The sequence below is a fragment of the Anthonomus grandis genome, chromosome 13 (assembly GCF_022605725.1).
Source record: "Anthonomus grandis grandis chromosome 13, icAntGran1.3, whole genome shotgun sequence".
In the NCBI taxonomy this organism is placed as follows: domain Eukaryota; kingdom Metazoa; phylum Arthropoda; class Insecta; order Coleoptera; family Curculionidae; genus Anthonomus; species Anthonomus grandis.
In genome coordinates this window covers 16,641,147-16,667,357 of record NC_065558.1, presented here as the reverse complement: position 1 = coordinate 16,667,357, position 26,211 = coordinate 16,641,147, and the positions used below count along the sequence as shown (strand labels likewise).

Here is a 26,211-nt window from a genome sequence, read left to right as displayed (position 1 = left end):
TAGTCCTAATTGCATTTTTAGTAAATAAAAACGGACATATTTTCTTAGTATATGTGAGATCGGACAATTTATCTTAGCAAACCTGGGAATCTATTCAGTTAGGACAAAACATTTAAGCATTAAATAAAGCACTTAAAACGCATATAGGACAATTTGATTTTGTACACGTATAAATAACTCATTTACAAATACTATGAGCCAAAAAAGTGAATTTGCCAAATTTTGCAGATAGGACCTTTCTTGTTAGCAGGGCAGAGTACAGATCATATTTTGAAACAAAAACTCGTTAAGAATATAGAGATACTTTTATTAAGTAATCAAGACAACGTACTGGAAAAAATCCAGACCAAATAAAGTAACAGGATTTTTAAGACAACAGCAATTTGTCAAAACCGTCAGAAATAAAAATATATCACATGCAGTCCGAAACGGAGGGCGATTGACGTAAAATCTATATACAGATCCTAAACAAATATATGAACCGTAGCGTCAATACAACAATTTAAGCCTGAGAACATCTAACTAAAAAGTTTTATAAAAAATAATATAGCTATTTATAACGTTTAATTTTAATTTAAAATAAGAGTAGAAAACACAATAAATAGAAACTATGCTTTACTAAGAAGGTGCATGCAAAGCCGCATGCAAGGCCTGCTGTTGTTCCGGTGCTAACGCCTGCACGACCGTTTGGAAAAATGATTCGTTTACTTGGACCTGTCTTACGATATTTAACATCCTCGCTCCTTCTGTTGAACTAGGTTCGATCGCTTCTTTATAGAATGCCTCTGATATGATTTGGATGATTTTGGGTATATTTGCATTGTTGACACCTGAAACGAAAAAAAAATACCGAATTGAGCCGAAAAATCTTCCTAAAATAAAAATACAATATTCTATGAAATTATTTATTAATTGCGAATAAAGTTAAAAAAACGAAACAGTAAATTCTGTAACTAAGGATAAATGAAATCCGTTTGATTCATCTTGCGTTAAACACAAGTTTAAATAAGGAGTGGACGATTTTTGAGATAGAGGGCTTGTGAATGAGGTACAATGATTTTTTCTAGGCACAGGAAAAAGATGGCATTTCATATAAAGATCTAAACCTTGCTTGCCTTAAAACATTAATAATTATACTTAATTCCTGTATTCTGGAAAATCTTTACAGTAATCTGGAAGAAATCAATCAGAAGAGCAAAAACCGAAATATTTGCCCTGCAAGCATTCAATCTAACTTTTCAAGACATGTTTATACTAAGAACCACAATTTTAACCCAGCTATTGACTCAAAGACTTTACATTTCTGCCACAAAAGCACTAAACTTGATCTGTTGGAAATGCTAGAGATAAATAAAGCTACATAAAACAACTATCATTATTGTGTTAATGACCAAGTACATCATTCCTGTACTCACTTTTTAACTCACTGTGCTTCAAGTCTTCATAGGCTTTTAATCGTTCTTGCCCTTTATAATTTATTTTTAGATGGTCTTATCTATTGCTTTCCTTCACAATGTACTAGTCACTATGTTAACCGCGCCATTTAATATGTTCTCTATGAACCTTCTACTTTCCTCTTGCTTTCATTAAAAATTTTTTGTAACACACCATCAGGTACCCTAGTGCTTTTAGGTCTTCTCAACATCGATGTCACCTAGGTTTGAGTTTAGTACTTTCTTTAACATACTATGCAGTCTAATTATTGACTCTTTGTCAACAATAGAATGTAAATAAATAAAGGTTTATTTCACACAGACTCAAACCCTGGTGTGAGTAACTTATACCAATTTTAAACTTTTATAAGTAAGTCCATTTTCTCTCAGTATCCCCTGATGATGGACAGCTGTATCCGAAATATGTTGGAAATTATAAAACAGAATGATGTTTAATTAATCAACAAGTGGAGAGAAACTGTAGGATTTTCATTTTACCTTATTTTCTGTTTGAATTTTTAATTTGAGCTGTTTGGAAAACACACTCAAAGATAGTACTTTCCATTCCTTTGGAAGACTTTTCCATATTTATATAGCAACATATTTAAAAGAGCCCTTAAAAGCCTCAGTCCTAAGCATAGGTACGACAAAATCACTGTTGTTACAGGTTGGGTGTAAATGTTCAAATTCCTGAAGCTGACTCCTGAAATATTGGTTGGCCGTTTGTTGGTATGCGATACAAAGACGTATGCAGCTTTAATTTTGATTTTAACAAGTGTAGTAAAAGATATAGATTTGTCGAAAATTATCCCCAGGTTTTTTGTTTCCGCTACTAATTCTTTCACTATTGGAGTGGGTATACATTATTTATAGTAATACGCAGCATATTTTCAATGTCTGGCAAGAGATTTGGTTTGGATGATAAAATTAAAATTTTAGATTTAGCAGTATTTAATTTAAGATTAAGACATACCGTCCCTCACTAAGAAACCAAGAATAACTGCTTTGTTAATCATAAAACAATTTCGCTGGTATTTATTGTGATCTCCGAAAAAAATATAGTAGTTTTTATTTACTTTAGGAATTTATTTTTAGTATTACCCTCTAATAACATTGATGGGCAAGTATCTTTGAAACAAATAAAAATGGACCTACAGGTTTTGCGTTTTTTTACTTAAAATGAAGCGTACTTTATGCCCCTAAAATTTGAACATAACGATACGGGACACCTTGTATAAGCAACAAAGGGTCAAGATTCAATTTTACACAAAAAGATGCCGACAAGATACACGACACCTCACTCCACAAAGGGCTCTAATTGCTTTTTTTGCAGTGCAAATACTGTATTAATCAGATAGTGGCACATGAAATCCCAGAAACAAATCCCGTAACGAAGATGTGGCATATAGGTTGCTCGTTTAGGGGAAAGTCGCAATAGTATTAAAAAAAGAAAATATAAAAAAAATTCTTACCTATAACAGCTTGATGATTCTGCTCGATTAGATCGCACATGTAACCGTAAATGTGTGGCGCCTCGTCCGAATCCTCCACCACCGGCAACCACGAGAACCAAATTGGTATCAACTCGTTCACATTAATCTGCGAATTGTTGTACTTCAGGATCTTGGTCACGGCCGAAATGACATTTTCAGTAGCATTAATATTTCTAATATCCTTCGATTCGGGATCGTTAATAATCTCGACTAAGGTGGGCATAATTTTGGCTAATTCTGGGGCGAATTGTTCGCCGCCGTATTGGGCCAACACGCCCCAACCATAAGCGGCCGCTTGTCTCACCTCGCAGCTCTTATCTCTTACGTAAACGGCCAGCGGTTCCAAAAAGAAGCCTTGGTATTTGGAACAGGCTGGTCCGGTGAATTCGATGACGTCGTCGAATACGCATAGGCCCCATTGTCGGTCCGCCCAGCCCCGGTTCGGTGTCAATAATTGAACGAAATGATTTACGACCTGGTCGAAGAACGGGATGAAGTTTTCTCTATAGACGGTAAACAGAGAGTGCAGGACATCGGCTACTTTGCTCAGTACGTAAATGTCGTCGGATTCTTCGTCTTCCAGTTGCTCCTGGACCTCCTAAAGAATATTAGAAAGAACATTTTATACTCAAATTTAATCTTTTAGAGTTAATTATTAAATGTTTTTTTCTTTCCATGCCCAAAGTTTACAAAATATGCTATACAGTGATTAATAGTTTTTTTCTTATTTTATTTTTCGAACATCCGGGTCGCAGATATTTTGGCAGACGTATTTTTTTGCGCTTAGTGCAACACTTACGTGCTACTGGAAGTATTGACCGACCTATATATCGTAGAAGTCATAGTGGTAGAAGCGAAGAAAATATAATCAATGTTCTAGCATATCTATAGTTTGATCCTCACACTTGCTTTTGAGGAACTTTGTCTTTGGAATTAACCGGATCATTGTTCAAAACATTTTAAAAGAGTATAGGTCGATACGTTTGTATTACTCTGTTGTATTTATTTTTTAAAGGTTAATCAAGAATATTAGATTTAGAGGTTAATCAAATATGATTCATATTGATGCAAATTTGGTTTAATTTCAGATTACATCAATCACCTATCATGTCGTTCCGCACCAATCTTTGACGGATATGGATTTCGATAGGCAACTCGATTATTGCCATTGGCTTCTGGGAATGGTTAACGAAAACTCTCAATTTCTATCCAGATTTTTTTGGACAGACAAGGCTACTTTTAATAGCAATGGTGGGGTAAACCGCCATAATATGCATCATTGGTCTGCCAAAAATCCCCATTGGATGTACGAACTGGAACTTAGGCGCAATATTTTTCATCGCATTTTGCAAGAAATGTGCGAGAATACCTAAATACAGCATACCCAGATCGATGGATAGGAAGCCTGGTTGCATGGCCAGCCAGGTCACCCGACTTGACCGTTTTAGATTTTTACCTCTGGGGAAGAGTAAAAGATCTGGTTTTCCAGTCTAGGCCTACAGCCAGGGAAAATATGATCCTCAGAATTCAAAATGCGATTCATGGCTTGCCTAGAGAGGAAATTGAATATGCCGTTATCTTTACAAGGGAAAGATTGCAGCTATGCGTGGAACATAATGGCGCCCATTTTGAACATCTCAGAAGACACTAGAACTATGTTTAAAAAAAACGGTCTTTTTCGAGTCTAAATAAATGTATAAAAGAGCGCCGCGTCGCGGATTTTCGAAAAAATAGTATTTTTAGTTTCTTCCTTTAAACAAATATTCATTTAAACACAAGTTTTCTCAACTCGACTAAGGCAATGGGAATTCACAGTACGAATTTTGTCATTTTAATATTTTAATGGTTACATTTTTTTAATACCTAACTTTAGTTTGAGTAGTGATATCTGAATGTGGGTTTCACCAATCTGTTAAGTTTTCTTCCCTGCTTTTAATAGCATAAATATGTATATACAGTGTAACCTCGACTATCCGAACACGCGTTTATCCGAATATCCGATTAGCCGAACCAACAAATTTTTGGTCATTATCCGAACCCTCTTGATTAACCGAACAGTGGCGTCAATTTGCAGGTCTCGACTCGTCAGTTTCTCGGGTGTTTGCTTTGGTCGTTTTGTTCATTAGTTGGATTAGATCAGCGGATGGGTACACGACACGGTAAGCGGCGTGTTACGTATATGTTCTAGACGGTTTTAGTACATACAGTGTTTAATAAAAAGACTATGTTCCTGAGTGTAACACAATTAGGTATATGCACTGCAAATATGCCAAAGAGAAAACGCATTTGTTTAAAGTTGAGTGATAAGGTCACAAATTTAAAAAGTATTGACGCTGGTGACAATGTGTCAAATTTTACTACTAATTATGGTGTTGGTAAATCTACAATCTGTGATATAAAGAACCGCACAAAACTTTTGGCCTACTTTGCTAGCTTGGATAGTGGCCCTGGAAATCGAAAGAGTCTTAAGTTAAGTGCTAATCCTGACGTAGAAAAGGCGGTTTACACCTGGTTCTTGCAGGAGAGGTCTAGAGGTAAAATATCAATGCATAAATGTTTGTCAAACTTACGATTTTTTTAAAATTAAATTACAGGTACACCAGTGTCTGGGGAAATTATTTGTGAAAAGGCAAAGTATTTTTACCAGCAACTGCATGGTAATAATACGTTTAAAGCTAGCTTAGGGTGGCTCCAAAATTTTAAGCAGAGATTTGGAATTCGACAGCTTTCTATTTCCGGGGAAAAACTTTCCAGTGACCTCTTTGCAGTAGATCCTTTCAAACTAAAACTTCATGATAAAATTAAGGAGTTAGGCTTAAATGCCCATCAACTTTATAATGCTGATGAAAGTGGGCTATTTTGGAAAATGTTGCCTCAAAAAACATTGGTTTATAACCAGGAAAATTCAGCTCCAGGCAGAAAACAAAATAAAGAACGTTTAAATGCTTCAGGTAGCCACAAGTTAAAATTACTGGTTCTTGGTAAATCAAAGAGGCCACGTTCATTTAAAAGCCATTACATTCCTGTAAACAAATTTGTGTAATGTTTTTACCTCCTAACTGCACTCCTTTGATCCAACCAATGGATCAACACGTAATTCAAGCAGTCAAACTGTACTATCGGAAAAAGCTTTTAAAAAAAATTGTCGAAACACCAGGAGATATATCGGCGGAATTGAAAAAAATTACCTTAAAGGATGTCGTAACCGAACTGGCTGAAGCTTGGCAAAATGTCAAGCAAAGCTTGTTAAGAAGATCTTGGAAATCGCTCTTACCACCAAATTTGATTGCATAGGAGTGAGATGAAGAAGATCTAATATCTCTTGCTAGTTTAGCGAATCGCTTAAAAATAGGTATTTTTCATCAAGAGCTGGGTGAAATCATAGATCTATTAAAAAAAATTGAAATAAGTTTAGCTGATGAGGAAATACAACAGTGGGCTGTAGGAAAAGAAGAAACCGTCCAAAAAATGACCAAAGAAGATATTATAATAAATTTGGATGAGGAAGATCAAGATTCAGAAGAAGAACATGGGCTCATAGCTACCAAGTCTATATTGCATAATAAAGCGGTATCCTCTTTTGATAAATGTATAGAGTGGGCAAATAACAATGGAGAAGCTCAACACCATATCCTTCTATTGAAGGAAATGAGAAATAGGGCTAACCAAATGGCAATGAATGCAATAAAGCAAAAAAAAATTACCGATTTTTTTAAATAAGTGTTTTTTTTGTGTCAAGGTTTTTACATATTTATATGTTTATAAAAAAATGTAAACTGACATGAAATGTTTTACTTAAAGGTTGTATACATAATTTAATAAAGAAATTTGCAACAAAAACATGTTTTTATGTAAAACTTAATTATCCGAACATTTTGCTTATACGAACGGGCACTTGCAATTAATGATTCGGATAATCGAGGTTATACTGTATATCGTTACATTTGAGTTTTTCAATAAACTTGTCGAATAGAGTAAATTCAAAGTCAAAACCCCCTATCGGATTTTAGCAAAAGCTAACACTAATATTTTTCGACTTACCCAGAGCCGACTTTCAGCTGTTTTTCTCACTCAAGCTAAAAACTCCCTCCATTAGTCACAATATTTAAACAAAACTTCTGACAAATGACAGAAATATTTGTTGTACAAAAAAGTTTATTGTGTGGAAATGTTTGGAGATCATTACAATAATATTTTAAGATACCCATTATTGAAAGGTTTTTGCGTTTTTGGAAACAATTGAATTTTAAATTTGAAGTAGCTGTAACGCGACCCTCTAGCGGCCGACCAATGAACTTAAAAATATTTTCCAGCATTTTTTTGCCCGCTTTTATAACAACATTTTTTGTTTAAAGGTTATAATTATTAGTTTCTGAGATACAGCTGCTTACCTGGCTTGTGGCCACCCGGTACACACACCAACACCGTTCACATCACAAGTTTCCTATGCTTAATTAATATAATAATATATAAATTTTTAATAGACATTTCTTTAGTAAGCAGGGTTTAGTAATAGCGAGCAATTAAATAAAACACTTTCATCCAACCATCTTGTAGTTCCATTGCATCAAGTGAATCGACAATGACTTTTCTTTGCAAATTCCTGCAATCTAGGTATAAAACTTTCTAAAAGTTTTTGTAAAAATCCACTATAATTTTGTGATGTGATTGGTTTTCCAACACACATTTGGAGAATCAACTTTTTTGATACAAATTTCAAGTATCAATTCTGCTTCTTATTTCAGTACCTGCAGTTTGGCCACATGCCATAATTTCACCTTTAAATTTTAACATGTTTTAATTGTTATAAATTTGCTACACTAAATATAAATCGGACAGGATTTTTATGATTGTTTGATGTTTTTCCCATTATCTTAGGAATTTCCGATATTTTTTTTGATATTTTACTCAACATTCATGTACAATTTTGCCCCCATAAATTCTACAACAATTTAAAGTCCCAATTTACCTCATCATAATCCTCATCCAAATGCTTCGTATGCCGATCTGTGGCCCTCTCGAAATGTTCATTCATTAACTTATCCACGATCCGCAAAATTTCGGTCATAGATTCCTCGCTGATATAAGCGGGCCCTAATTTTTCGATACATCTTGCCAGCGAGTCCAATAGCACCAGGAGCACCTCGTTTTCTGGTTCGGTGTCGACGGCGCGCAGTAATTCCGGACAAATGAACCGCCACATGTCGTTTACGAAGGCGGTTCCTTTACACAAGGTGCATTCTAACAGCCACGGGAGCGATTCTGCTGCTGCCGTTCTCACTCCGTCGTGGAAGTAGAATTTTAACATTGGCACCATCAGTTTTACGGTTTCTTCTGCGTAGGGAGCAAATGCTTCTTTTAGTTCCCGCGCGTAACATACTAACATCATACAGGCGGCGGCCTTATCTTCTAAACCTAGATTAAAGAAAAGAGAAATGTGTAAATATGATGTAAAAAGAGAAGGAAATACATTAATTTATGTTAGTCCTGTGGTTGGAACCTATAGTGTGTGACGCTCAAATTACCAGACAGTTTTACCACTAACCAAAACTCTTTATTTTTACTCTCGACACGTATTTCGCTAACGATGTTAACATCTTCGGGAGAAGATTAAAGCTAAAACTAGAATAATTAACATTATTATAGTTTTAATCTTCTCCCGAAGTTGCTAACTTCGTTAGGTCAGACAGCTGCAAAGGACATACAGTATAGATTTATAATATGTAAATGACATATCTCATACAGAGCAACTTGTTCGCTACTTCAACAAAAGAAATTCGGAATAAATCGTGAAAGCTTTTTTTTTTTGCCAAGCACACTCATAGATTTTTATAAGAAAAAAGAGGAACTTATTGAAGATCAAGCAAATACTTAATGATTGTAATATCGACTTGCAGCTGTGCAGAAATCAAGGATTCGACAACGCTTCAAACATCGGGATATTTTCTGGAGTCAGAGCTATTACTTTGATTGAATGCTATTTAATCTAATTTTCGTTTGCGAAAAATTCGCTCAGGTGGCTTCACTCCTTCGACTTCATTCTTTTGATTGCCACTTGGTACAAACTTTTGCAGTGCCTCGACATCACAAACAAAATCCAAAATTAACAAAGGAACAAGCAGCTTGCAGTGTTCATTATCAATCCATCAGCTTTTGACCGACATATGTACGTCGCTTAAGAGACTGCTGGCCAGCAATTTTGACAGAAGCCAGACTTGTTGCATCAAATTTGAAGTTCACACCTGAGCTTAGGGAAAGTCAAAAGCGCATTCGAAAAAAAAACATTTCATGATGAAGAATCGTGCCTTGAGCATGTATTTGACAGCCCTGAGGGATCATTTAAAGTTCAATTCTTCTTTTCACCAGTAGACCTTTTGATGAATGAGCTTGGCGCAGTGTATTCTAGGGTATCGAAGATGTCAAAGCTTTTTACATCTTCTGCTGCACTGAAAAACGAATATCCAAATGATTTTGTTAAGAGTGATTTGCGAATCGATTTGTTGCATAAGATTCGCAAAGTAATGAAATGGAACACACATTCTGCTTTAGAGCTACTTAATCTCATATATGTGCGCGGTTACGAAAACATTTTGCCTCAAGTATGCCTTGAGACTTTTACTTGTTTTGTCACGATCTATTGCTTCTGGAGAAAGAGCCTTCAGCAAAGTTCCTCTGACAAAAAGAAATTTTGATCCACCATAGGCAAAGACAGGTTGAATCACCTGATGACCATCCGCACTGAACATGAAAAGGCAAGTTCAATCAGTTTTGAAGAAATTATCTCAAAAATCAGTGCAAGAAAGGCCAGGAAACGCGTGTATTAACCTGTAACGTGTATTACTGTAAGTAAAATTTATATTGATGCGACTATTGAATGATATTGACAATTATATTGATTTAACATAAATGAAGAAATATGATTGTTGCATTTGTTGTTTATTTTTAATTTATAAATATACGAATTTGAAAGAGAGGGCCTAAAGTGCCGCCCTGGGTCCGCTGTAGCCTCTGTGCACCCTTCAGATTCTCCAGTAGCGGTACTCTCTAACTCGATAGACATACAAATAGACAAGAAAAAATATAGAATGAAAATATCTTTCTATGCGCGATTAGCACTCGCTAACCTTTTCTCTATGTCACTCGGCATCGTTTGGCTTTAGACTTTCTTATACTACCCAATCTACAAACATTAGCCTATTTTTATAGCTAATGGGATTTTTCACAGCCCACAATGTCAATTACTGAAATGTCATTCGACATTATCGATCTTTAAGGTAATAAGTATGCTTTGTTATTGTTTCTGTTTTCATCCTATATCCATAAGGGATGCCGATAAGGGAATAGTTTTCTTATAGATTTTTGAAGTAAATTTAGGTATCAATAAGACGGCGAATTTTATGATGGATCCTCCTAATTTTATCTAATCTCTTTCCTAGTGTGTATTTATAATTAGCTTAATATATTTTCTATTTTTTTATTTAAACATATTTACTATTAAATTTATATTTTAATATTTGTCTTAAAATATAGATTTAAGATAATAATATTACTAATTTTGCCTTAGAAATGGAAGAGAAAGAACAAACCGATTGACTTAAGGATAAAAGGATTATATATATATAGTATTTTCAAAATTTGTGAAGAGTAATAAAACCCATTTTATTCCCTTCTGTGGAATCACTGGGAATTTCCCAATTTCGGGGCGTAACTAAACGTGGATAAACTATATGACCTTATAAATTTAATGATCGTTTTAAACCTGAAAATTGAAAACCTGAAATTTGTGGATAAGTATTAAGGTTTATAGTAGGTTTATAATAAGTCCATTAAGGTTTAACATTTTCTAATAAAATACTATTCTTTATTTAATTAGTAAGTTTCATTTAGAATCACTTTCAAGCCGACCCTATTCCCTTCATCACTTCTTAAAAACGTTGGTCCTTGCACAATGGGACTTAATGGTCTAATATGAGAATTCGTTGATTTTAAAATCTGCTACAAAAACATCCCCACAACAAAGATAAATACATCTTTTTTTCAATGTACTAAAAAGAGATGAAAGTAATAGCAAGACCAAGCAAAGGTTGCCGACGGCAACCCGAACTCTACCCGATCGAAGCCAGTTGAGATTGGGAGTGGAGTTTAGACTTTTTTTCTATAATAGAAAGAAATTTTCGTTCTATCGAGTTAGAGAGTTTGCTCGCAGAGCTCTTGGAAAACAAATTAATTAATTGTTCCTTTTAGGAGGCTTAGCCAGAACAGCTTATTTTTTATGCCCTTTCATTTGATTTAAACTATGTATGCTCTTTCATATTGATCGTACACTTCAGAATAATGAAAGCTTCAAATTTATCAGGCATTAAAAATAATTTTTTAAAAATTAAAAATATCAGGCAAGTCAATGCCTGATATTTTTAATTTTAGCAATGAATTTTTTTTTTGCAAAAAGAAGATGTCAATCCCTTTTAGTAAAAATTTAGATTTGGTAACTTGATAACATCAAATAATGATATACCATAATTTGATGGGGACATAAAAATAGGTCGATTTTAAGTTGACAAGTTCCTATAAATATGTCCTTTTCTATAAATTGCCAAAATAATAATAAACAGCAATTTAACAACATTGCTCTAACTTGATTTATTAATTACAATTTTTCCCTAATTACAAATTTGCTTCGCGATATCTCGTTTTCGGGTCTTTTTTGTTTTTAATGAATCAATTATCAATCGATAATAAAAATTATATTTTGTTTCTCATAAATATCGTGTGCCAAAATTCAGATCAATAACTCAAACCGTCTTTGAAGTGTTTTAAAGCTAAAAATAAAATAAAATTGTATCTTAAACTATTTCTAAAAAACAAGCATTTTAGAGCCCGCGTTTACTGAGCCAACAACTTTTCAACTTAAAATTGGTCCAGGAATCCCTTTTCAAATTATAACATACCATTAAGTAAAACACACTTTGTAATATGTGAATCTAAACATTGAAAACCTGTATAATATTGCCATAGCCAGGTAAATAATTTCAATACTTACCAGCAGTTCTAATTCCAAAGTTCTTCTGCTCCCCAAGTGACACAAACTGCCAATCATCTTCCTGGCCCTCAATCCCGGCCATCTCGTCGCTATCCAACAAGGCAACATCGGGCTTCATTGCCGCCGTCCTCATCACGGGTCCCATTACCAAAGGCAAATACGGTTCGAAATTTTTACCCAAAACTTTACATATCCTCGACCAGGCGGAGATCAAATAGCTGGTCTGCGGATCATCGTCGGGCAATTCGATGCCAGTTCCATAAGTTTTTAGTAACATGTCCATAATCTGAGTGGCATCTGCGCTAAACTTTTCCGACCCTACTGCTATACCTATCAGGGTGACACATTCAATCGCCCTACCTCTAAGCAACTTATACTCGTCCTTATTAGCATTTTCGATGATATATTTCAAACAAGGCACCAAACGGTCGTAGTAGGCGACGAACTCGTTCTCAGCAGTATCCGCGACACTCGCTATGGTGGTCACGACTTGTTCAAGCACTAATTTGGTGCCTTTTTCCACCAATTCTTTCACTTTGGCGGTCAGAATCACCTCTAGTTTGGCCATAAGGGGTTCGAGATAGCCGCTGAGGATGTGCTTGGGACAATCCTCGGCGAAGTTTACAAGAGCGGCACCGGCGTGTGCTTGTACTCGAGGGTTCGCGTTGTCTTCCAGGAGCATCAGGAGACCCGGCACTACGCGATCGTGGAATTTCTTTTCGAATACCGGGGCGAAGTCTGTGGCCATTTGGCCTATTGCGTTGCAAGCTGCGTATCTAACCTAAAATTAAAAAGACGTTGTCGCATTTGATCACTTGGTTTTGTCTTTATTATTCAAGATTATTCAATTTAAGACATAAGGATTCTTAGATTTTTTTTTGGTATCTTTAGAAAGCTTAGAGGTACTTGGTTAAGCCGCCTAACAGATCTGTTTAACAACTATATTTTATTTATTTATTTTAACGTAAATTACATTTGATGAATGTTACAGTTTAAAATATTAATACTAATTCTAGTTATCTTAAGCTTAACGTCAGTGGCAATGAACAGTATATTAGTCCCCAGAATGGAACAATAGAATATCAAAAGAACTACATAAAAAACCCATAAAGAGAAAAAAAAGAAACATCCAATTATTTTATTGCTTAATTGTGCAGAATAGCTTTCTTTGCTTCACACTTAAATTTATTTAGGGAAGTACAACTAAAATAATGTAACACATTACAATATTTGTTAACCTTATTTAAGATATAGTTTACTGGGCTGTAAAGCAAGTAAAATGTTCTGCAATATGGCACATGCAAGAGGGATCTATTACGTGTTTGGTATGATTGTACATGAATTTTAAAGATGGCTAAACACTCTGGGCTAACTATATAGTGATTTAACACTTTGTATGCGAAACAAACATAATAATACTCCCTTCTAGCAGACAATAGACTTAAGTTTAGGTATGACATAGTAAGTTCACTGTTTAATATTATCCCAGACTTAAAGTGTATAGCTAGCATATGTTAGAAATTTATTTTGAATTGTGTCAATTCTGTCAATATGAAAAAGGGCCCCAAAGAATGTTAGAAAATTCAAGTAAAGACCACATTCAGGTGGCTCTTGAAATAATATTTTAATAGTGAAAATGAAATGTCAGTTGGGAATATAGATACACAGCCAGGTTTTTAATTACACTGACCTCCTCGAGAATTACATTGTTAATTGAATACACAACTGGCATTTTACTCAAAAGCCTACTGAATCTTAAAAATTTACCGTTGTTGGGGTTTAATTGCATATTATTTGCCTGGCACCACAAAAAAACAATGTCAGAATTATCTTGAAGTTTAAACACATCATTGCAAGATGCTATACTGATAAAAAGTTTGAGGTCATCAGCAAACATCAGGAAGTTACAAGTAAGCAATTTGCCAAGGTCATTAATGAAAAGAATAAAGAAAAGAGGACGAAATGAGACCCTTGGGGTACACCAGATGTGACTAGGAATGGACCTAAAAGATGACCATCTATTTTTATTTGTTGCTGTCTATCAGTTAGATAGGTGGACACACATTTCAGCAAAGTCCCCGACAAGCCATACATAGAGAGCTTTGAAAGTAGTAACGAGTGATTGACCCTGTCGAAAGCCTTGACAAAATCAAGCCCTGATTCAAAGTCTTTAAAAATATAGTTGGTGCATAAATATAAGTTGGTATCTACACTCCAACTGGGGGTAAACCCATGCTGTTGAGGTAATATTCTACCTTGGAATTGAGTTAATAGCACTTGCATGACACACTGTTCAACTATTTTGGGTATTGCTGATAAAATAGATAGGCCTGTGGTTTTTAATATTGCACTTATCACCACTTTGATGGATAGGAGTAATGTATGAGAGTTTCCATACTTTCCATACAGGGAAAATTCCAGAGTTTAAAGACTGGTTAAACATACAGTAGAGAGGAATATATAGGGTTTGAGAGCAAAATTTTAAAACTCTATTTGAAATGGTCTCTATTTGGCTCTATCAGGGGATAATCAATCTAGAGCAATCTAGAGCTTTATGAACCATTTCAGCGCTTATGTCAATATGAACAAGATTATCATAAATACCAGGATCATTGATGGAAATATTTTTGGATTGTAAACCGAAGAGAAGAATTTAACGAAAATTTGGTTGGCAATATCGACAATATATCAAGATGCATTGGGGCACCATAGCCAGCACCTGGGGCACTATAGCCACATTACACTTAGAGCGAATAAAGTTCCAGAACTTTTTGGCATCACTGGTTAGTGAATTTTTAGTATTTCTTGTGAAGTTTTCGTAGCACTGGACAGATAAAAAATGACATTCCCTTCTCAAACTGCTTTGGTCTGAAAGATAGTAAAAGTACAGATCCTTTTGATCTAAGCACTAGAATTATAAAAACCATAAAAAACTTTATACTATTATAGTACCACTAAGTTAATCAATTTGGCAATTTCATCAGGAGTTTGTCCTAATTGCCTTAAGACTGCCAAGGTAATTCCCATTCATAAAAAGAGGCCTAAGTCGGTTCTTGAAAATTATCGCCCTTTTCGCTAATTCCTATATTTGGAAAGATCTTTGAATCTTTGCTGAAGCCACAGATTGAAGGGTATTTTGAACTCAATTCATTGTTCTATGAGAAACAGCACGGCTTTGGGAAATCGGATTCAACCAGCTTGGCAGTTATTGATTTGTGTGAGACGGTGCTTGCACTCTCATGCCACGTTTTATGATTTACCGAGAGCCTTTGATTGTGTTGAGCATGATATTCTTTTACAAAAATTGAATTACTACAAATTTGACGCCAGTATAGTCGAAGTAAATAAAGACATTTACTTCGATCCTATCGGAATGATAGAGGTCAGTATGTATTGTTTGGGCGGGGTGTGAGTCGCAGAGTTTACCACTGAAACAGTGAGTTCCACAAGGCTCCGTTCTGGGGCCTATTTTATTCTTTGTTTACGTCAACGATCTGCCTATTTGCCATACTGGCTCTGTATTTTATCACTATGCGGATGACACAGCTTTCTTAATTGCTGATGCTGGTAAAGAGAATATTTCTCGCATATCTTAAGAGTCATGTGCTAACTTGAAAGACTGGGCTGTTTCAAACAGATTATGTTCGAACGAAACCAAAACCCAACTCCCGAATGGAACAGTAAATTTCCTTGGTGTATTATATTGTACAGTAAATTTCCTCTTGATGGTGTTTAACCTGGCTAAGTCATATTGAAGAGTTGTCATCCAAATTTTCAAGATGCATATTCCTTATCTGTAATTTGTCATCTTAATGGGCACACTCAGGATTGCTTATTTCAGCTATTTTCATTCTATAATGACATACTGTCTTTCACCTGGGGGCACTCGGTGCACATGCAATGTAAAGATATTCGCATTGCAAAAAAGATGTCTGATGGTCATTGCTCATTTGGGCTACAGAGAGTGTTGTAAATCCCACTTCAGGAAATTGAAAATTCCACTGTACCCTGTGCATTTATTCTACTTACACAGACGGCACGCGACATAAACGTAGAAATGTACGCCTGCTCTATAGACTACCGAAAAGCCTTTGACTGCGTGAAACATCAAAAACTAGCAGAAGTACTCAGAGCTACATGCGTAGTCGAAGGCGACTTACGAATCATTACAGAACCCTACTGGCATTAGACAGCTTGAGTAAGGAAGAAGAACAACGTGTCAGAGGAGATACCCATAAGACAAGTAGTACGACAAGAAATATGCATTCTTATCCCCCACTGTTCTTCAATCTGTATTCGGAAGATTTTTGCAGAATCTCTGAAAAACACTAGTGCTGGAATCAAAATCAATGGCAACACAATTAAAAATATAAGATATGCCGAAACTTATGGTTTTCTCGAAAGTGGAAATAACAATCGTAAATCCTGCACATATCTAGGGGTACTAATCAGTAATAGTTGCGATTCAATGAGGGAAGTGCTATCAAGCATTAAACAGGCCAGGATATTTATCGGCATCAAGAGCTTATTTATCAGGCGTGACCTAGACCTAAGCTTTAAAATCCAAATACTACGCTGCTATGTATTCCCCATACTCCTGTACGGCTGCGAAAGCTGGACCTTTACCCCTCGCTAGACAAACGCATTGAAACTTTAGAGGAGAGCATGTATATCCTGGTTCTCACTGAATTCGAAATAAGAAAGTTAGAACTTCTCAATATAAGGCAGAAAAACAAGGAGTTGGTGCTAAAAATCAAAGAGCGCAAACTAAGGTATTTTGGACATATGTATAATGAAAGGAGATAGATATGAAATACTTTGGTTATCATCCAGGGAAAAATTCAGGGGAAAAAGTTAATAGGGAGAAGACAGAAGACATGGCTCAAGAACTTACGCCGATGGCTCAGTAAAACATCATCCGAAATCTTCAGTAATTATTGCCAATTGTATCCCTAATTCGGGATCCCTAATCGAAGGGAGACGGCGCAAGAGGAAAAAAAAAACTTCCCTAAACCTCAGCTAAAAAATTCATAGATGAAGCACTTTTTTACAAAAAAAAAACCACAGAATTTTATGTTGTATGTGGAGAATTATATTCCTATGCCCCTATTTTGACAAATTTATTTTCATTCCGTTTTCAGGAGCACAAACAAACTAAAAATATGCTATAAAATTTTCTTTTTTTTTGTTCCTACATTAAATAAATAAAAAATAATAGGGTAGCCATTTGAAGTCGATAAGATAACCATTATTACCACACATTTTTGCCAACTATGCACTTGTATATCAACAAATTTAATATTTATTGGTAGGGTTGAATAGACCATTTTATGCTGCAATAATGTGTCATATAATGGAAATTAATTACCATTTGATGATACATTGACTTGACAATTTGCTTGACAAGCAAAGAAAAATGCCTATAACTTTATCTTACTATGACTATGCCTAGGACCTTACATAAACAATTCCAATAACAAACAAGTTTCAGTGTGGAAACTAATAAAATAAAACTGGAATATATAGTTTAAGAATATAAGTTTTAAGTAATAGTAAAAACATATTAAATGAAAAATTTTTAATTCCTTCCTTTCATCTATTGCAGACGTTTCAGACGACTTCCTTTAATGTCGTAAAAGAAAAAAAATAAAAGAATAAAACACACTAACAATATAGACTGAGCCTTGATATTAATACTAGGATAGTCCAAACTCTTAGAGAACTCATAGTTATTCTGTTGACCAAACTAATAAACCAGTGTATTTCCGCCTGTATTTTCCCAAATGCACTTCGAAAAAAGAGCGAAACTACTTCCTATATTTAAAGATAAAGGATCTCAGGATGAGCAAACACATTACTGCTCAATTTCTCACTTTCCCATATTTTCTAAAAATTTGTTGTAAACTTTAAAGGACTATAGAACCAGTCAAGGCTCTACTATTGTGTCCAGTTGTTTAATGGTATTACACTCCATATAAGGAATCATGAACCCAATAAATTTTTTTAAGAAAACTAAATTATATTTGGTAAATGGTGATTTAATTTTTTTGATGAATGCTTGGCAAATAGTTTTAATTTTCCTTTACTGATGATTTGGAATAAAACTGTAAGTGTATCTAAATATACATTTTTAGATTACCTGCATTTATTTGCTGATTATTTTTATTAAATCATTAAGTCCCGCCCAAACCAACGAAAGTACTGTATAATATTATTCCCTTTAACAATATACTATAATATTGTCGGAATAGAATAAATATTCACTAACTGTGCATCAATGCAATAAAATAAAAATGGATGCATAACAAATGTCAGTTTTTCATTAATTGGAATTTATCAAAATCAAATTGGAGTTTTTGTGAATAAGTTTGGAACCTATGATAACGAATTTGAACAAATTTACAATAAATGTGATAATGGGGTAGAGGTTGAGTTGGAGACATAATATCAGTCCTTAAATATTCAATATAAATAGTCGAAAATTCGTTTAATTTCGTGTGAAAACCACCGTTTGTACCACTGATTTATGTTAAAAATTATGATCTTTACCTAAATCTTAAAAGCCATGTATGGCAAAAAATCATTATAAAGGGTTTTCACATAGCACTTATTATAGATGAAAACACTGCCCATTTTGTATTATTTCCAACTTTTGTTGTCAGCAATGTTGATTTTTTATTTAAAAATATTTTTTTTATTATTTTGTCTATATTTTTACGTGTAATCAGAGCGACTAATTTTATTTCAATAAACTAAGGATAGAATGGGAACCGTTAGGTGTCTTTTGGGTTTCCCGCCGGAACCTATTTGCCTCAGAAAAGATTAAGTTGGATTTTGGAAAGGTTACTTTATTCATAAAAGATGTAAACAGAAAAGTTTCCAGGTTGTTAATATTTTGTATTCATTCATTAATACTTCTATTTTTTTGTTTCATGTATGTATAACATCCAATACGGCAACTTATTCTAATGATATCTTTTAGCGTATATTCTGAATTAAAACACTTATAATAATTCAGTCTCATTAGTAGCTTATTGACCTGATAAGATACAAATATACTTACTACGATTTTCGAAGAGAATTTTGGAAGTTTTCAGGTATTTTTGAATGTTTTTACAAGCAAGCTATATTTTTTAAAATATTAAAATTATTAATTTATATAATTTAATATTCAGAAATTACTGAGATCTAAAAAAAATTCTACTGGATTTTTCACTCCAGCTAGCCACTTTATAAGCTCTTTTCATCCTATCTACATACCTGAAAATTCCTTATCTAACTTTAACTGGACTTGAAGAATATAATTTATAAATTAGTAAATGAATGTGTTACTATATTTCCACTTATATTCCCAAATTCTAGATTTAAATTTGAAACTTACCCTCGGGTGTGGATCCTGCAAATATCTAAGAATGCTCTCCATAACTCCTGGTACTCCATTCATAATTTGAGGCAACATATCTTCCATATACTTATGACAGCCCTCGCCAATGGCACTTATGGCCATCAAAGCCGCGTGCCTCTGTTTCCAATCACTATTGCTCAACATTGCTGGAATGTTAGCGGTGACCAAAGGCAAAATCACTTTACCGCCCAAACCACAAGCCAATCGATCTAAGGCAGCTTCAGCCACCACGTTATTGCAGTCATTATCTTCATCCAGTAACTCATCCGATTCTGCCCAACCTTCTTCCTCCTCCAAATCAGCCATAAATTGCAAGATGAGCGGGACCAGTTGCTCCATGTATTTTCCAGCCATTTTCCTTACCATAGCCGGTGCCATTTCTGCCAAGGTTACCATCACTTCCAAGCCTAAAGTTCGCCAGCTATCCAGTGCATATGAATTGCTAAACAGCTTCATGCATAGGTCATAGATATTTAACAATTGGGGTCTTAGGAATTTAGGAGTATTTTCGGCCAGGTCAATTAAAACTTTCAGGAGAGTATCGTCATCTTGAAGTTGAATATTATCCTCAATCACCATAAGCATTGGAGCCAAAAGATCCCCGAAATGTTTTAAAATTTGAGTTTCTTTGTCGTTGATGAGAATAAAAGCACCGACAGCCCGGACGGCTTGGAATCGTACCTCATAGGTCTCGGTACGTTGCAGACTTTTGAGTAGCATCTGTTTGATTACGTCTAAATAGTTGTTTTGTTGATTGCCAAAGACTCCCGGGACGCTAGTGAACATTGCTAATGCGGCTTCTCTCAGGATCTCATTCGGGTCACTGGCCCATTGAAAGAGGAACTGAAATGATTAAATGTGAAGTTAGCAAAATAGATAAAATACACTTTTAAAGAGAATATTTTTTTAAATCTTAAGTTGCGTAATGTATTATATGTGAGAAATACAGAAAAAATATAAAAAGGAATATTGTTTTTTACTGGAACATTCTATAAGCTATGGTTTATGGTTGATTTGCTTGTCTTTTTAGTAAAGTAATTTATTAATGTTAAGATACAAAGTATTCACACAAGTCAATTATGTATGCCTATATATACACTATCGCTCATATGTAGAGCAACTTTTTAAAAACAATAAATTAAACATATTTACTGCCAAAATATTTAGGAATTCAGACATAAATAAGATTTAGCATTTAACAAATACCATGATCGGAATGTTTTTGTTTAACTTGTGAAAACACAGGCTTTGATGATAATTTTGTTGGTTTTTAAGCAGTCCATATATAGAGCAACTAAATTTTATTTGAAATTCTGTTTGAAGTCCCGTTTGTACTCTTCAGATAATCTGTGAAGACTTAAAATGCCTCAGGGTGTACATTTGTCACTGCAAATAACGGAAAAGATTATGGAAAAAATAAGAATTGGAGAAAAGCAGTCTAAAATAGCAAAAGACTTAAATTTAAATAAATCCATAGCTGTTTCTTATTTTAATAGAAGGGGTACTTTTCTAAGGAGTTCCAAAAAGTGGCAAAAAAAGAAAAATTGATGGTGTAGTGGATAGAAATATAAAGACATTGGTTGTGCAAGATCCCTTTATTAGTGCTTCTCGAGTTAAGCAGCAGTTAGGACTTGTTTCAATATCGGTAAGCACTATAAAACAAAGACTTAAGGAAGCTGGTTTACATGGCAGAAAGTCCGCAAAGAAGTCGTTTATCTCAAAGAAAAACAGAGAGTCTAGACTTCGATTCGCAAGAGAGCATCTTAACTGGACTAAACATAAATGGAAAACAGTAGTATTTTCAGACGAAAGTCGACTTAAACTATTTAGATCCGATGGTATTTGCTGGATTAGGAGGTCGGTGAATGAAAGATTTAACGCTATACGCGACCCACCGTAAAACACGGTGGTACTGGCATTATGGTTTGGGGTTGCTTTGGTGGGTTAGGTATGGATTCATTGGTGAAAATTGAAGGTATTACGGATCGCTTTGTATACCAAAACATATTGGAAAGTCATATGCTACAATGGGCAGAAGATAAAATGTGCTTAAGATGGGTTTTTCAACAGGTGTACAATACATAATAGCAGATTTCTAGGGTTGTAGGAAGTCTTGTAAACTGTAAAATGCTTTGGAGCATAATTCTTTCTTAACTGCATTTTTAAAAAAGAGCTGTTGAAGGTTTTTATGTTTTTTGGCAGTTTATTGAATTATTTATTTATTTATTTATATACGGGATGTTCCCATTAACGAAATAAATTACAACAAAAATTAATAACCTAACCATAACAATAAAAAAATAATAAACAATATTTCTTAAGTAATTAAACAAAATTTGCCCAATTTGTAAACAACATATGTAGTTATGAAAATAAATAAGAAATTTATAAATCTTGTGATTATTAAGAGTATAGACAATATAACCAATAAATTGAGAATAAATTGGATCCAATTAAAAAATATTTCAAACTATGTACATATATAATTATCGATTTGCAATAAAGTCAGTGAAACATCTCTTAAACCCAGAAAAACCCTTATCAATTATATCATAATGACGTTATGGTATGGTGTTGTTTAATTAAAAATAGTGGCATCTCTCTAAGATATCTGGTATTGCATCTAAAATTTCTTAATAATTCAGAACAATTAATATTACCATTAAGAAGTTTATAGAAAAAAAGTAAATCACACCTGGTCCTATAATTCTCAAGTGAAATTAAATTTAGCCTCGACCTAACGTTTGTTATGGATACATTTGGAAAATTGAGCCTCCAAACTCAGGTTATGAGAAACCTATTTTGAATTCTTTTAAGGCTATGAATGTGGTTTAAATAATAGGGGGATCATACTACAGAAGAGTAAGACAAAATACTATGAACAAGAGTAATTAACAGAACTCTAAATGCAGAGACAGAAAAATCACGAGAATTCCTTGTAATAATACCAAAAACGCGAGAGGTTTTATTTAACAGGTTATTAATGTGGGGAATAAATGTCAAAGAGCTGTCAAACGGTACACCCAAATCGCTAATTTCTGTCACCCTCGAAAGAACTGTTGTATTAATATGATAGTCAAAAGCAATAACAGTTTTGAATTTAGTAAAGGAGATAACAAAACATTTATCTTTATTGAGATGCAAGCCATTAGATAGTGACCACTTGTACAATGAATTAAGATCCTCTTGGATTCTATGGCAATCAGATATTTTTGAAATTTGTAAGTATAGTTTCATATTATCGGCAAATAATAAAAATAGCCAGTATTTTATAATTCCATAAAAATCATTAATAAATAAGTTGATAGACGGCAAAAAGACGGTACTATAATGCTGCAGTGTCTAGTTTGATAGTTGTAAAGATCACTATGAGCTAAAAATGCATCTTCTGATCTCTTAACATGAACGCATTCCATGATGTAAACTGACGGCAAGGTTGGTATATTAAGTTTTATGAATGCTGACCTGCAATTGTCCCTATACCCCAAACACCCCACAATTCTTACAGCCTTATGCTGCAACCCAAATATTCTGGCTGCAGAAGCTGATCCACCCTAAGGCAAAATCCCATGGGTCATGACTGAGTGAAATATGCCATATTAGGCATTTAACATTGTACTCTGAGATACACACACAGTAATAGAGGTTTCCCAGCAAGAATAAGCTGCTTCTCAATTTTCTGGACAGATGATCTGTATGAATATCTCAAGTGAATTTTGGATCCAAATTTATATCTGGTATCCTTATATCTGGTAAAATTCCTGGGTTTATACCCAGGAATTTTACTTTAGACGAATTTCTGGAATCTTGAGGGTCTCTCATTGAAAACATCATTTTTTGGGTCTTATCCTATCTATTCTTTTTATGTGTTCATTTTGGAAGCATTTTAAAAAAGTATTCAAATGTAATTGAATATTGGAATTGAGATAACTATAAGAATAGATATTTTTTATATTGAAATAGCCCATTTATTGAGCCTTTTTATTTCACAAATATGCAACAGATATTTTTTTCGAATTTTTGAAATGAAAATATGGAACGTCGTTTTATCACTAAAACCCCGTCATGCGATGCAAAAAAGGTGATAATAAAATAGTAATTTATTTTACCTTATAGGTTTAAAGCATAAGAACAAAATCTTTTTGAATTTTCGGATTTTCTCGGGTTTCTCGTATAATATTGAGTTTTTTTTAAAAGTATTTTAATAAACATTAAATTTTTTGCAATTTTGTTATTAATTAATTTAACCGAGGTTTTACGTGTAGGAATACAATTTAGGTATTTTTATAGATTTCAACCAGGTTAGCTACCAACAAGGACATTACCTACCAGAATGAATTTAATATATTTTTCACAGCAAATGTAAAAAATAATAACTTAAAATAACTTATCATTTTGTCATAGTTTAACATAGTAAAATTTTTAGAATATCATATTTTAAATAAAAGGAGTATGAAAACACTTTAATCATGATGTCAGAATATGTTTTAATTTTTTAGATATTCAAGACTTATTTATAAAGAAAACAAATAAGGCTATCTATCTATTATATAAATGTAAATGTCTGTGGCTATGTTTGCTTATAGCTTAAGAACCACAATGCAGAAGCGAGTGAAAATTTGCACTTTTATTAGTTTTTACCCTCCGAAGGTTATCGTCATGGTTTTATTTGCAAACTTCAATCTACTATCAATTTTGCAATGATAATTGGCTGTCTAGTTATAAATATAAGTAATAATTGTTAAAAAAAAAAGTAATAATTCTAATTATATAGTTCTCTGCATAGTATCTGTCTACGTGTAGTTCATGTACAAACATTATAATGATAACAACAATAATAACAAGGAAAAAATACACTGACATGGAATTGACCACCTAAATAAATTAAAAAATTTTGCCATAATTACATTAACCTCAAAAAAATGCAAAATTAAACTCAAAAAACTGCTTAATTATATTTTTACACAAAGTCAAAAAATGCTTTATTGTTTAAACAACAAAGTTGATGTAAAATAATACTACCCTTTAATATTTTAATATATAAAATTTACACACATTATTCAGATGAACAAATTAGATTTATATTTATAGACATTAAAATATTACAAATATATAAATTAAATTGGTATAATACCTGAGTTATCCATAAGCCAAAATGAAAAATTAAACTTGAACATCATCCAAGAAGTATTCCTCTACAGAGAAGCCTTTTACAACTAACATCTTTCTTACCTCTCTCCTAAATAACTTAAAACAACCTTTTCTGTCGTAAGAACGTTGAGGCTAGTAAACTTTAATTGAATTAAGTTTCAGGAATTACCTTACTCCATTTTCAAAATCATATTTGGAATTTGTGGAATTTTGTCTTTTAAAATAATTTTGCTCCACACTTAGTAATTTAAGGTGCATTTATTCATTATCATTGATAATTTCTTGTTATTTCTTTAAGCTAATTTTGCAATGCCAATTGTTTACATTTTGAGAGATTATTGCTACTTATAAAAGTTTAATTATTAATGTTAGAAATTAATAAAATTAAGTCTTATAATTAATGGTTAGGTATTTTAGCTTTTATTTATTTTTCAGAAATATTTATATTTTTTTTGTAATTGAAGTTGATCCCATGTATCAATTAATAAATATCAATATCAATTAAATATCAAAAGAAACAGCCTTACAAAGAGTCCATGGAAAATGGTTAAATATTTTTTTTACTCTCATCAAAAATTGAGTTTTTGGTTAAAGAAAATGTAAAGATTGGTAAATTTATATTATATGACGATCGAGTATTATTTACATTTTTCCACTGGATAACTAAAGAATACTTCTTATGCATCAAGTCAGTCTCTAGTATAAGGATGGAAGAGTCTAAATTTTCTGGATAATAAAATGAGGTTTGCAAGACTCATGATACTTAAGAAGACAGAAATGTCTTGGGGCATTTGTGGATGCGCGCCCCCAAAAACAAATCCCATAGTGTCAGTCCGATTCTACCAATGAAAAACTGGCATCTTTTGCCACTAATATACCTAGATTACTATTTGGCAGTAATAATTTTAATGAAGTCATTTACAAAGATTAAAAATAGTAGTGGACCAAGAACAGAGCCCTGCGCTGTGACACTTAACTTCTCTGATTCAGAACCAGCAAAACAAACCCTTTGACATTTGTCAGACAAAAATAACTTTAACCATTACAAAATCGGGCCTCTAAAGCCATACATTTCTAATTTTTGCAGCAGTATTTTATGTGACACAGTTCGAGATCGCAAAACACTACTGCAACTAAATCCCTTATTGAGGTAAAGCTTCTCCAACAAATGAAAAACAGCATTCACTTGTATTCTTGGCACACTGAAAACTAAATTGAGCCTACGTAGTGGACTTATTTAAGGGATTTTTTATAAGGGATAGGAAAGGAAGTAGAGATATAGGTCTGAAACTAGCAGGAGTATCCTCTTTGCTTAAAAATGAGAATTACTATAGCTTGCTTTAACAGTGGCGAAAAGTCACAATCCAAAAAAGAGGCATTAACGCATTTAACCAATAACAAGAACTTTTATTGAAATTCAATTCAATTTATTAGGTAATGCACAGTATATAAATACAATAGACATAAATGACACCTAGATACAGAGGTATCTGTGTGTGCCACATGATTCAAAACAAAACTTCAACTTAAATATACATAAAATATTCTCTCTACAAAGAAATACAATAAAAATTGATTTTACCAAAGCTGGATTACTTAGTATAGGTATCTAATAGTTACATAATATAATACTGAATTTATAATGTATAGGTATATCACATAGAACTAAGTTAATAATATATAATGCAT

At 33.5% G+C, this 26,211-nt stretch overlaps 1 protein-coding gene across 1 annotated transcript in view; it reads right to left on the bottom strand.

Moving 5' to 3' along the window:
- Window positions 1-286: 286 nt before the first annotated feature.
- Window positions 287-26,211, bottom strand: part of LOC126743649 (importin-5) — a 31,733-nt gene continuing 5,808 nt past the window's right edge. Inside the window, exons 3-7 of the mRNA XM_050450837.1 lie at window positions 19,348-20,214; window positions 11,967-12,747; window positions 7,896-8,341; window positions 2,906-3,524; window positions 287-830 (exon numbers count right to left, since the gene is read on the bottom strand). Of these exons, the coding sequence (XP_050306794.1) occupies window positions 619-830; window positions 2,906-3,524; window positions 7,896-8,341; window positions 11,967-12,747; window positions 19,348-20,214 (2,925 nt within the window). The 3' untranslated portion in view covers window positions 287-618. The remainder of the gene's footprint in view (window positions 831-2,905; window positions 3,525-7,895; window positions 8,342-11,966; window positions 12,748-19,347; window positions 20,215-26,211) is intronic.